This window comes from Lithobates pipiens, unplaced genomic scaffold (assembly GCF_037356315.1).
Source record: "Lithobates pipiens isolate NorthernLeopardFrog02 unplaced genomic scaffold, aLitPip1_a1.2 Scaffold_10, whole genome shotgun sequence".
NCBI lineage: Eukaryota > Metazoa > Chordata > Amphibia > Anura > Ranidae > Lithobates > Lithobates pipiens.
The window spans coordinates 173,736,097-173,750,074 of NW_027507686.1; the positions used below are offsets into that span (position 1 = coordinate 173,736,097).

Sequence of the window (13,978 nt, forward strand, 5' to 3'; positions counted from 1 at the left end):
GTCCGTATATTATTATTATTATACAGGATTTATATCGTGCCGACAGTTTACGCAGCGCTTTACAACATTAGGGTAGACATTACAATACAATACATTTCAAGACGGGGGAATCAGAGGGCCCTGCACGTTAGAGCTTACAATCTAGGAGTATAGTATATATACTGCAGTTCAGAGTATATAGTGCAGTTAGTGTAGTATATATAATACAGTGCAGGGTATATAGTGCAGTGTACAATATATAATATTGTGTATTGAAGTGGTTAAGGGGAACCCTATGACAGAATTAAGAAAAAAATGGCATGGGTCCCCCCCCAGATTTTAAGGGGAACTCCACGCCAAAATAAAAAACAGTGTGGGGTCCCCCCCAAAATCCATACCAGGCCCTTTGGGTCTGGCATAGATTTTAAGGGTGACTCCACACAAAAAAACAAAAAAAAATTGGTGTGGGGTCCTCCCCAAAATTCATACCAGACCTTTATCTGAGCATGCAGCCTGGCAGGCCTCAGGAAAGGGGGGGGGGGGCGAGATAAATAAAGGCATTGTCAAAAACTGTCTCCTGTCGTTTTTAATTTTTTGGCACTTTTTTTGGTGAATTAGAAGGGGTACATCCGATGCCCATTTACATAGGGGCATGGCTGGAATGTGGGGGCAAACACGCCTGAGCTCATCCCTAATCCTGGGTTTAGAATCTTCTCAATGAACTCTTCAAGACACTTCTGAGGTTGAAGAGGTGGGAGGAGAATGACCTTTTTAATTTTTCTCTTGTTTCTCTCTTGGTAATGGCTATTAAAAATAAAAAGATCCCCTGCAAAGCAGCGCAAATATTTTAAGCACCTTAAAAAAGAGTGCTGTAACTTTCCAATGCTGACAAAGCTGAAAGATATTATTCTAGAAGAATGGAGTAAGACTGAGCACAAAACATCTCTCCAAAGCAAGATAGCAAATCTGTATCAAATCTGATACACAGTTTATATCCCCCTAAAAATATGTCTTTCAAGGACAGTCTTGATCAGAGAATTGACACTGATCTTAAGGGAATCACAGATAAATAAATCAATCATGTGCTGCGCTATCCCCTTAATGATCTGCTGCTCACACGCTCTGAGGTCAGCGGCCATTACCTTGGGGTGGAGAGCACCTGAGTGTAATCAGTGCTGAAGATCGCTATATTCACAGTCACCTATCAAGTCACGTTTATTATCTTTAGATTGAGGACACTGAAAACTGACCCTGGATGGTCAGAGTATCACGGACCTATATGCACCTGAGCACTTTATGGATCACTTTTGTATCAATATTTATATTTTATAAAATGTTTGTATATTCACGCTATATGATGTTGTAAGCTGTATGACGACAACAGTCTCTTATATATATTTTTTATTCTTGGGATTGAATTTATAAGCTGTGTGAACAAACTTATGTTTACAATGTAAACTTATGTTTACAAACTTATGTTTACAATGTTTACAAACATGTTGGCACCCAACATGTTTGTAAAACCTGAAACATCACTTTACTTAATAATTTTGAACAGGACCTTTATCCCGATGATAAGGGACAGAAGGGGGGAAATGTGATTCGCCACCCGAGAAATCGCAGAAAACTTCCACGCCTACTACAGCGCTCTTTATAATATAAGCCCGAGAGGTCAAGATAGGGCAAAAAGGAAAGAAGCAATAGGAGAGTATCTACGGAACCTGTACTTCCCAAGGGGGGAAAGGAAGAGATGGAGCCACTGGAGGTCCCCATATCGATAGAGGAAGTTAAGAGAGCAATAAAAATGACAGCCCTAGGGGGAAGTCCGGGCCCCGATGGATATTCCATTCTGTACTATAAAAAGTTCCAGAGGTATTTAGCCCCCAAGCTGTGTGAATATTTTAATGCAGTGGGAGGTGGGGAGAGCTTCCGCGAGGAGGCACTTCTCGCTCATATCACTTTAATATTGAAAGAGGGTAAGGACCCAACAGCCCAGGAGAGCTACCGACCAATCTCGTTACTAAATACGGACATAAAGATTTTCGCAAAAGTAATAGCAGATAGATTGAAAGTATCTCTCCTGAAATGGTTACACACAAATCAGGTTGGGTTTGTCCAAGGGGGAAGGGGAGGGGAGAGACAATTCCCTGAAGTCCATATTTTTGATCCGGGAAGCTACCAGGAGAGGTACCCCCACAGTACTTATGTCGGTAGATGCCGAAAAAGGCTTTCAACAGAGTTGATTGGGAGTTTATGTATGAGACGTTGAAATATTTGGGTCTAGGTGAGAGGATGATGGGATGGATTAGGTCTCTATATACCCACCCGATGGCCAGAATTAGAGTTAATGGCTCCCTGTCTCGCCCCCTTGAATTGTTCAAGGGGGCGAGGCAGGGATGCCCACTCTCACCACTCTTGTTTATAATTATCCTTGAGCCCCTCCTGGTGGCAACTCGGAAGAATCAAGATATTCAGGGTATCTGGGTTGGAGAGAGAGAATATAAAGCGTCCGCGTTCGCAGATGACTTATTACTATATATATCCAGTCCTAGAACAACCATCCCAACATTTCTCAAAGAACTAGAGCAGTATGGGCGATTATCTAATTTCGAAATAAATATGTCTAAGTCCGAGATTCTGAACCTGAATCTACCAGAAACAGAGCAGAGAGCCATCTCAGCCCACCTCCCGTTTAAGTGGTGTAAAGGAGAATTGAGCTATATGGGCATAAAATTGACATCCCAAACGACCAATTGATATGAAGCTAACTATATACCCCTCCTTAACAAAAAAGACCATCTGAATAATATACAGTATAAAGCACTCACATGGATAGGTAAGATAAATGCAATCAAAATGTTCATATTGCCAATGCCAATTTATACATTCCAAATGGTACCAGTCCCCCTCCCCAGACAGGGCTGGACTGGGACAGAAATTTGGCCCTGGACTTAATCCAGACCGGCCCACTTACATCAGAGTGTCCCATCAGCACCCCCCTTACATCAGAGTGTCCCATCAGCACCCCCCTTACATCAGAGTGTCCCATCAGCACCCCCCTTACATCAGAGTGTCCCATCAGCACCCCTTTACATCAGAGTGTCCCATCAGCACCCCTTTACATCAGAGTGTCCCATCAGCACCCCTTTACATCAGAGTGTCCCATCAGCAACCCTTTACATCAGAGTGTCCCATCAGCAACCCTTTACATCAGAGTGTCCCATCAGCACCTCCCTTACATCAGAGTGTCCCATCAGCACCCCCTTACATCAGAGTGCCCCATCAGCACCCCTTTACATCAGAGTGTCCCATCAGCAACCCTTTACATCAGAGTGTCCCATCAGCACCTCCCTTACATCAGAGTGTCCCATCAGCACCCCCTTACATCAGAGTGCCCCATCAGCACCCCTTTACATCAGAGTGTCCCATCAGCACCCCCTTTACATCGGAGTGTCCCATCAGCCACCCCTTTACATCAGAGTGTCCCATCAGCACCCCTTTACATCAGAGTGTCCCATCAGCACCCCTTTACATCAGAGTGTCCCATCAGCACCCCTTTACATCAGAATGTCCCATCAGCACCCCCTTATATCAGAGTGTCCCATCAGCACCCCCTTACATCAGAATGTCCCATCAGCACCCCCTTACATCAGAGTGTCCCATCAGCACCCCCTTACATCAGATTGTCCCATCAGCACCCCTTTACATCAGAATGTCCCATCAGCACCCCCTTACATCAGAGTGTCCCATCAGCACCCCCTTACATCAGATTGTCCCATCAGCACCACCTTACATCAGAGTGTCCTATCAGCACCCCTTTACATCAGAGTGTCCCATCACCAGCCCCCTTACATCAGAGTGTCCCATCACCAGCCCCCTTACATCAGAGTGGCCCACTGAGCCATCGGCCCACCGGGAAACTCCCGTTAGTCCCGTTGGCCAGTACATGCCTGCCCCCAGAGTTATTTCAGTAAACTAAAATCTATGGTAGTGAAGGTTATTTGGGCGTGCAAAAGCCCTCGTATTGCTTACAGTATTTTGGTGAAAGATAAAGATAGAGGAGGAGTAGCACTGCCAGAATTTAAAAAATATTATGAGGCAATAGTGATCTCTAGACTAATTGACTGGCTCCATAATAAGAAAGAGAAGAGTTGGGCGGAGTTAGAAATTACATTGAGTAGGACGGATATAGGCAAGATGATATGGATACCACCTCAGTTTCGAGACTTAGGAGTAAGCATGAGCACTTTAACTATGAACACATTAAAAATCTGGGATAAAATAAATAAGAGACACAAATGGAATTATAATTCCTCACTAATGTCACTTTTAGATACAAATTACCCCCCCTCCCCCCCCGGGAAGGAGGAGCGTTTGTATTTTAGTAGGTGGGCGAAGAGGGAGGAAATAACACTGCAGGAAGTGATGAAAGGGAATAGTATATGCACTTACAGGGAGATTACACAAGAATGGGGGCACAAACCATTAGACCATTAGATAGATGGAGACATACTCAAATTCTACATTTTGCACAAAGTTTACCACAGCCGCTACGAGGCACGACACACCTTAGACCACTAGAGAAACTGCTGAAGTCATCGCAAAGTCTAGAGAGAAGGATATCAAAAATATACAAAATACTAAGGCAGGAGGCAGACTGAGTATCCTGATTACCTTGAAAAATGGGAAAGGGAGATAGGCCCATTAAGAAATGACGACCATAGGAATAAAATAATTAGAATGACACACTCACTTCCAAAAGACGTACAAACGATCGAAATGTCCTATAAGCTATTAGCAAGGTGGTATATGACCCCCCAAAGGGTACAGAGGATTAGAGGAGATGCCTCGCCTACCTGCTGGAGGGGTTGCACGGTACTGGGGACTTTTAAACATCTGTGGTGGGAATGCCCTAAAATAACCCTATTGGGACAAAATAATAGAAATAATATTTTTGATAACATGGGAAAGGATTTAAAAACACCCATGGGTATGTCTGTTCCACGACTCAGAGAAGGGGGCCGCACAATACAAATGGACATTAATCCCATACCTATTAAATGCAGCTAAAGCTCTAATCCCATACCATTGGAAAACCCAGCAGGTTCCGACAATAAAAGAGTGGGTTACGAGGGTTAAGCGGATAAGAGTAATGGAAGAGTCGATACACACAATGGAAGAAACAAGGGAAAAATATCAGAGGGTATGGCAGCAATGGCTTGCATTTTTGAAAATGGAGAGATATTTTTTTAATGCTAGAGGGTAACGAGGACAGAGAGGGAGGGGAGTGAGAGAAGGGTCAGGGTAGATGTGTTTTTTTTTTCCCCTGAGTTTAGGGAGGGAGGAAGAGGGGGATGTTAAGTTATGTCAAATGTAATGTTAAACATAATTGTTTAAGAAGTATGTTTTAAAAGAAAGATATCTGTATAATTGTACTAAATATTAAAATAAAGAATATATAAAAAAATATATATATATTTTTTTGATTTTTGCTGCAGGTTCAGCAGATCATTAAGGGGATAGCGCAGCACATGATTTATATTATATATACATATATGAATATACAGTATCTGACAAAAGTGAGTACACCCCTCATATTTTTGTAAATATTTTTGTAAATATTGTATTATGTCTTTTTATGTGACAACACTGAAGAACACTGTGCTACAATGTAATGTAGTGAGTGTACAGCTTGTATAACAGTGTCAATTTGCTGTCCCCTCAAAATAACTGAACACACAGCCATTAATGTCTAAACCGCTAGCAACAAACATGAGTACAACCCTAAGTGAAAATGTCCAAATTGGGCCCAAAGTGACAAATATTTTGTGTAGCCACCATTATTTTCCAGCACTGCCTTAAGGCTCTTGGGCATGGGGTTCACCAGAGCTTCACAGGTCGCCACTGTAGTCCTCTTCCACTCCTCCATGATGACATCACAGAGCTGGTGGATGTTAGCGACTTTGCACTCCTCCACCTTCCATTTGAGGATGCCCCACAGATGCTCAATAGGATTTAGGTCTGGAGACATGCTTGGCCAGTCCATCACCTTTACCTTCAGCTTCTTTAGCAAGGCAGTGGACGTCTTGGAGGTATGTTTGGGGTCATTATCATGTTGGAATACTGCCCTGCAGCCCAGTTTCTGATGGGAGGGGACCATGCTCTGCTTCAATATGTCACAGTACATGTTGGCATCCATGGTTCCCTCAATGAACTGTAGCTCCCCAGTGCCGGCAGCTCTCATGCAGACCCAGATCATGACACTCCCACCACTATGCTTGACTGTAGCCGAGACACACACTCACTTACGTACTCCTCATCTGGTTGCCGCCACAAGCTTGATACCACCTGAACCAAATAAGTTTATCGTGGTCTCATCAGACCACAGGACATGGTTCCAGTAATCCATGTCCTCAGTCTGCTTGTCTTCAGCAAACTGTTTGCATGCTTTCTTGTGCATCATCTTTAGAAGAGGCTTCCTTCTGGGAATGACATGCAGACCAATTTTATGCAGTGTACAGTGTGGTCTGAGAACTGGCAGGTTGACCCCCCACCCCTTCAACCTCTGCAGCAATACTGGCAGCACTCATACATCTATTTCCCAAAGACAACCTCTGGATATGATGCTGAACATGTTCTTTGGTCGACCATGGCGAGGCCTGTTGTGGGTGGAACCTGAACTGTTAAACTGCTGTATGGTCTTGGCCACCCTGCTGCAGCTCAGTTGCAGGGTCTTGGCAATCTTTATATAGCCTAGGCCTTCTTTATGCAGAGCAGAGAAATTTTTTTTTTTCAGATTCTCAGAGACTTCTTTGCCATGAGGTGCCATGTTGAACTTCCAGTGACCAGTATGAGAGAATGAGAGCTATAACACCAAATTTCTTTAATCGTACATCACGGAACACAGAGCCATAGTAATCACTATGTGGGTTATAGGTCACCTTCAGGTGCTGGGCACTGGCACACAGTAAACAGGAAGTTGCCTCCCTATATGACCCCTCCCATACCAAAAGTACCTCAGTTTCTTTGCCAGTGTCTTAGGTTTTGGCCTTGGTGTTCCCGTGGAATCGGTTTTACTGTTTTATGCATTCCCTCCTTTTCTGCCTGCATCCATGACTTTTTCGCAGGATCAAGCAGGAAGGGAAGTCGGTGATTTTGTGGCCCAGAAAAGCTTGGTATGCAAAGATCATAAGGTTGGCGGTAGGGGTCCCATGGATCCTACCACCACATCCAGACCTTCTCTCGCAAGGACCAGTATTACATCTTACCTTTAAAACGCAAAATTTAATGGTTTGGGTATGGAGACCCATATTCTGAGGAAACGTGGGCTTTCAGGTTCAGTGGTATCTACCTTGGTTAATGCAAGGAAGCCTGCCTCCATAATCATATATTATGGAGTCTGGAAAGCATATGTCTCCTGGTATGAAACCAGGGGTTGGCACCCCAGAAAATAGGTCATAGGTAGAATCCTTGACCTTCTGCAGATGGGGTTAGAAATAAAGCTGGCCTTGAGTACTTTGAAAGGAAAGGTCTCATTATTTTTTCAACAACCACTTGCTTTGCATTCTCTGGTTCGTAGCTTTATTCAGGGAGTAATGCAGCCCAATCCTCTGGTTAGGTCACCTCTGAACCCTTGGGACTTGAATATAGTTCTATCGGCATTACAAAAACAGCTCTTTTGGTCCTTTTTTTGACACGGAAACTAGTTTTTCTGGTAACCATATCTTCTGCAAGAAGGGTATCAGAGTTGGCTGCTCTTTCTTGTAAAGAGCCATATTATTATTATTCACAAGGATAATGTAGTATTGCATCCTCATCCTAACTTTTTACCAAAGGTAGTATCAGGTTTTTATCTAAACCAGGATATTGTTCTACCTTCATTTTTTTTCCAGAACCCTGTTCTATGGAAGGAAAATCACTACATTCTCTTTATGTGGTGAGAGCAGTCAAAGTCTACTTAAAGGCGACTGATCAGATTCGGAAAATGGATGTTTTGTTCGTATTGCCGGAGGGTCCTAAAAGAGGACAGGCAGTATCGAAATCTACTATTTCTAAATCGATTCAACAAGTAATTGTTCAAGCTTATGGTTTAAAGAGGTAGATTCCACCCTCTCAAATCAAAACGCACTCCTCTAGGGCTATTAGTGCTTCTTGGGCAGTGCATCACTAAGCCTCCATGGCTCAAATCTGCAAGGCCGCAACTTGATCTTCACTCCATACATTTACCAGATTCTATCAGGTGGATGTAAAAAGGCACAAGGATATCGCCTTTGGGTGTAGTGTGCTGCAGGCAGCAGTATAGCTCCTCTAGTCTCATGTTACCCTAATTCTGTTGTGTCTCCCTCCACTCGGTTGGCATTGCTATGGGACATCCCACATAGTGATTACTATGGCTCTGTGTCCCGTGATGTACAATTAAAGAAAATAGGATTTTTATAATAGCCTACCTGTAAAATCCTTTTCTTTTGAAGTACATCACGGGACACAGAGGTCCCACCCCTCTTTCTAGTATACACGTGTATTGCTTTGCTACAAAACTGAGGTACTCCTGGAATGGGAGGGGTTATATAGGGAGGAGAATTCCTGTTTAGGGTGTGCCAGTGTCCAGCACCTGAAGGTGGCCTATAACCCACGTAGTGATTACTATGGCTCTTTGTCCAGTGATGTACTTCAAAGGATTTTACAGATAAGCTGTTATAAAAATCCTATTTTAACACACCTGCTCCCCATTCACACCTGAGTCCTTGTAACACTAACACGTCACACGACACCAGGGAGAGAAAATGGCTAATTGGGCCCAATTTGTACATTTTCACTTAGGGGTGTACTCACTTTTGTTGCCAGCGGTTTAGACATTAATGGCTGTGTGCTGAGTTATTTTGAGGGGACAGCAAATTTATACTGTTATGCAAGCTGTACACTCACTACTTTACATCGTAGCAAAGCGTCATTTCTTTAGTGTTGTCAAATGAAAAGATATAATAAACTATTTACAAGAATTTAAGGGGTGTACTCACTTTTACGAGATACTGTGTGTATATATATATTGTGAGGGGGTTAGCTCGGCAGCGGGTGTGTGTGACCCCCTGGATGGGTTCACAACACAAAATTAGGCACAGCAGACAGCGTTGTAGGTGCAAAAAAACAAAAGATGCGGTTTATTTGTGCTACATGCAGTGAAACATATAACAGCCAAACAAAAATAAAACATGAAAATAAATCCTGGTCAGCTTGACCTCTAATTACACACTTAGATTCCCTGTCTACCAACTGAGTGCAGCCTTGTGCTGCACCAGTCCCTGTCTCTGTTGTAGAGGTTTGCCACACAGGCGTTAACTCACCGCACAGAACAGGTGTCACACTCCCCAGTTATACAAACACAAAACTGGTTCCAGGATGGAGCATCTCCCTAAGCATGCTGGGGTTTTTTGTAGAGGTCTTAATGAGCCCACTTACTTCAGCTGGGCTCATTAACTCTTCCCCTCTAATTATACAAGTCTGCATAAAGCCTGAATCTAGGGCACACATATTTCCCATCCTGGATACAACCAGGTGACTTTTTTTGACCTAAATTTATGAAGAAAGATGATTTATTTGCATAATTTTTTAACATCATTTTTTTTTTTTTTTAATTGTCAATCTGTTTTTGTTTTTATTTATGAAAAAAAAACCAATGGTGTTTAAATACCACCATAAGAAAGTTATTTTTGTGTGAAAATAAATTATAAAAAATTCTTATGGGTACAGTGTTTCATAACCACGCAATTGTCATTCAAAGTGTGACAGCTCTGGAAGCTTAAAATTGGCCTGGGCAGGAAGGGGGTAAAAGTGCCTGGTATTGAAGTGGTTAATGCAATTCCTGCATTAAGGAAAAAATGTTTAGGTAGCAGTATCACCCCCTCACCCCACCTTATACTCACTCAACCCAGCCTGTTTGGCGCCATTGGTTCCCACTGCTGTCAGTCAAATCCTATGAGGCTATCTGTGTCTATGGATGCAGGCAACGCAGCTCAGGATCGAGCCTGTACAGGTGCCCCCATAGCAAGCAATGTGTTATGGGGCATTTGTAGAGGAGTAGGAGCCAGGAACATTGGTGGGGGACCCCAAAAGTAGGTTTGGGGCTGCTCTGTGCAATTCCATTGCACTGAGCAAGTAAGTATAACATGTTTGTTATTTTAAAAAAATAAGAATTTACAATCACTTTAATGTAGACTTTCATAAATGAGCATCATATTTGTAGTCACTTTTACTTTCAAAAGACAACTGCAATATACTGTACATAAAAGCATGCAAACGTGCATAAAATATTCTTACCTGGAGTCCGTTTGGTAGTTGATACTGTAGAATATGTAGTGGGTTTTGTGATTGTTGTTGTGTGATTAGTGGAGGGTTGTGTTGCTTTAGTGGTCATAGTTGAGTGACTTCTAGTGCCTGCAACAGAAAGAGCCATGGTTAGTGTCAAAGTTAATGTCAGTAATGATGATATAGATCTTGAAGTTGGGAAATAAGGCATTGAAGCAGAAATCAATGGAGTTTTCCTGTAGTAATTTGGTGGATTTGGATTTGTTCTTGGGGCTAGTGTAGATAAATTGGTGGTAATTGATCTGACAAGAGTTATTATAAGTCAAGTGAGAACTTTGTGGAGTATTAGATTTATTGGGATAAGACTATTTAATGGGAACAGCTGGGGCAATAATTGTGGTCGATTGGGTTTTGGAGAAAAAAAAAGTTGGTTGTTATTGGTGTTATTGTACTTGTAGTGCTGTAAATACCTGCAGCAAATAAGGGTGTCGAGGTACTAGCTTCAGTAGGGGAAACAAGGGAATTCGTTTTTGGAATCTGTGAAGGTGTTGTGTTAGTTACCTTACTACCAGCAGTTGTGGAAATAGAAGTAGTAAAAGTAGCAAAAACAGCACTTGGATTTGCATCTACTGTGGACTTCATGTTGGAAGAAACAGATATAGTTGATCTTGGCTTAAGGACAGACAAAGTGACTGATAGAAAATGTCTTCCTGGACCTAATACAAGTACTCTACTCTGATCAGGGTTAGCTGACCAAAAAGTTGGAATGAATTTAGTAGAGTAAGCCCTTGTACACACGGTCGGAGATTCAGACGGAATGTGTCCTATCGGACCGTTTTGTCGGATATTCCGACTGTATGTGGTCTCCATCAGACTGTTTCCGTCGGAATATCCGACGGACCAACTTTTCCAACTTGCCGGTAAAATTTATGGAGGGATCGGATCCCTCCATAAAGAGTACCTGTCACCACCTATTACTGTCACAAGGGATGTTTACATTCCTTGTGACAGCAATAAAAGTGATCAATTTTTTATTTTTTTTAAAACAATTTAGTCATTTTAAAATAAATAAAATAAATAATAAAAAATTGTTTTTTTAAAGTGCCCGCCATCCCCGCGAGCTCGCGAAGCAAAGAAAACGCATACGGAAGTCGAGTCCGCATATGTAAACGGTATTCAAATCACACATGTGAGGTATCGCCGCGATCATCAGAGCGAGAGCAATAATTCTAGCACTAGACCTCCTCTGTAACGCTAACCTGGTAACCGTCAAAAAAAAATAAAGCGTTGCCTATTGAGATTTTTAGGTACCGTACTTTGTCGTCATTCCACGAGTGTGTGCAATTATAAAGTGTGACATGTTTGGTATCTATTTACTTGGTGTAACATTATCTTTCACATTATGCAAAAAAATTGGGCTCATTTTACTGCTTAGTTTTTTTTTTAATTCATGAAAGTGTCCCTTTTCCCAAAAAGTTGCGTTTAAAACACCGCTGCGCAAATACCGTGTGACATAAAATATTGCAACAATCGCCGTTTTATTCTCATAGTCTCTGCTAAAAAAATATATATAATGTTTGGGGGTTCCAAGTAATTTTCTAGCAAAAAATATGGATTTTAACTTGTAAACACCAAATGCCAAAAATAGGTTTAGTCATGAAAGGGTTAAGATGAAAAACCTTCTGTGTGCAACAGCCCCTTTAGCTCCCCTCATACTTACCTGAGCCCCATCTCGATCCAGCGATGTGCACGACTGTAAAAAAGAAAAAACCAAAGCACCAAAGAAATCTAAATATTGATATGAGTAAGTGATGATATTAAAATTGACAGCTGCTGTGAATAAAACTTTGCAAGTGCAAAACGATACTAGTAAAGAAAATAAATATACCGTGCTAAGTGCCAAAAATGTTAAATAAATATCACATTTGAAACTGGTGCGACTTTGGAAAAAAAACAATTTTAGCGATTTTTTTTCTTCCAAAGTCACATCGGTTTCAAATGTACTATTTATTTAACATTTTTGACACTTAGCACGGTATATTTATTTTCTTTACTTGATGTGCACGACTGCCTCGACCATCCGGGACTGTCCCCCCTGATTGGCTTAGACACAGCAGTGGTGCCATTGGCTCCTGCTGCTGTCAATCAAAGTCATTTTCCAATCAGGAGAAAGAAGTGGTGGGGCCAAACCATGGCTTCGTGTCTGAATGGACAAACAGAGCTTCAGCTTGGCTCAGGTGCCCTCTTAGCAAGCTGCAATTCATAAAACCTATTTTGCACAGACAATCCACCATCTGGCTACCAGAGAACTAGCAATTTTACAGGAGAAGACTGAGATTACAGCCTTGTTCTGAACAGTGATGAGCTAAACTGCCCAGGTTATTTGCAAAATGGCAAATCCTAAATTAAATTTGGAAAACCTGAACTTAGTGCTAGTAAACACTATGGGGTCGGCGAATCTTGTTAATGATTTCTGGCCAATTTTAGGGCTAAGAGTGACGATAATGTTGGAAAAAAAAAATTGGAGCAGGACACTGTCATAGATGAATTATACCAATGCCGGCATTAAAAAAAAATAGCTTACAATGGAGAGAGAGGGATTTTCATGCAGCTTCCAAAACACAAATCCTTTCAATTACAGGTTTTGGGGAATATTCTAAAGCTGTGGTATAATGAAATTGTTACATATCCATGAACAGCCTTAAGGACAAGTTTAACTCATTTCAGTTTAAAATAAAGGCAGACACATCCTTTGCTATCAAGTAGGCCTGTTTACCTGGTGCATATAAATTGGCCAGCAGTTCTAAGAAGCTGTCCATCTTCTTGCTGATGCCAAACTGTTAGACCACTGGACAATTTTTTTTTATGACACTCTCATTAAGATTTAAGAGACAGCAGAAGACAAAGCAGCGTAACAATTGATGAAAAGCCAGGGCAATCTAAGTAAGCAAATCTGGGACATAATGTACTAGAGACACATTGCACAAGCAGGTGTTTCGTGAGGAAATAATGTCATCACGTTATGTACGATCGGATTTTCCGACAGAATTAGAGGCACAGGTAAAGGTTTTTCTACAAGGATTAGGGGACTGCAGATCATAAAGGGGTTTTATTAGAGACATCTTTATACAGAAAATGTTATCAGGGACAATAGGCCTAACTGTTACATGACTAACTTTTATTTGTACTGTAGAGAAGGGGGGTGAATGTAAGATGGTTTAAATGCACAGAGTTTTTGCACATCAAGCAATGCAGCAGTGTGCTACTCACAAAATACGGTTTCAGGAAGGGATTTTGACAGCAGCTGAATGCCTCTATCAATGCAGGAAAACAGCAAAACATGGTGCTAAAGTACCTATTGTATACAAATATACTAATCAAAGAGTGTGTATAAGTCTGCCAAAGTTGTGTTTTGAATACCTCTACTACAATGCACAGACAGGAAGACCACTCTAGTGTTTCCAGGCTTAGCTTTACTGTTTTACATTTGAAAAATAAGAGAAAACAGAAGGCGTGTAGGCCTAGTGCTTTATCCTTGATACATGTTTTTATTAGGTAAAAAGAAGGTGAATGTACTCACAAAGCAGTACTTGTGTCTTGCTTAAAACATAAAAATCATCCACTCATGTCCGTGTGGGAAGATCCACTATATTTGTAGACACATCAACTGACGTGTTTAGAGGTTACCCTCTTCCTC

General features: G+C 41.7%; 1 protein-coding gene across 1 annotated transcript in view; it reads right to left on the reverse strand.

Moving 5' to 3' along the window:
* The window catches only part of LOC143925889 (uncharacterized), a 168,150-nt gene that overhangs the window by 37,139 nt on the left and 117,033 nt on the right, over positions 1-13,978 (reverse strand). Inside the window, exon 34 of the mRNA XM_077450215.1 lies at positions 10,294-10,410. Within this exon, the coding sequence (XP_077306341.1) occupies positions 10,294-10,410 (117 nt within the window). The remainder of the gene's footprint in view (positions 1-10,293; positions 10,411-13,978) is intronic.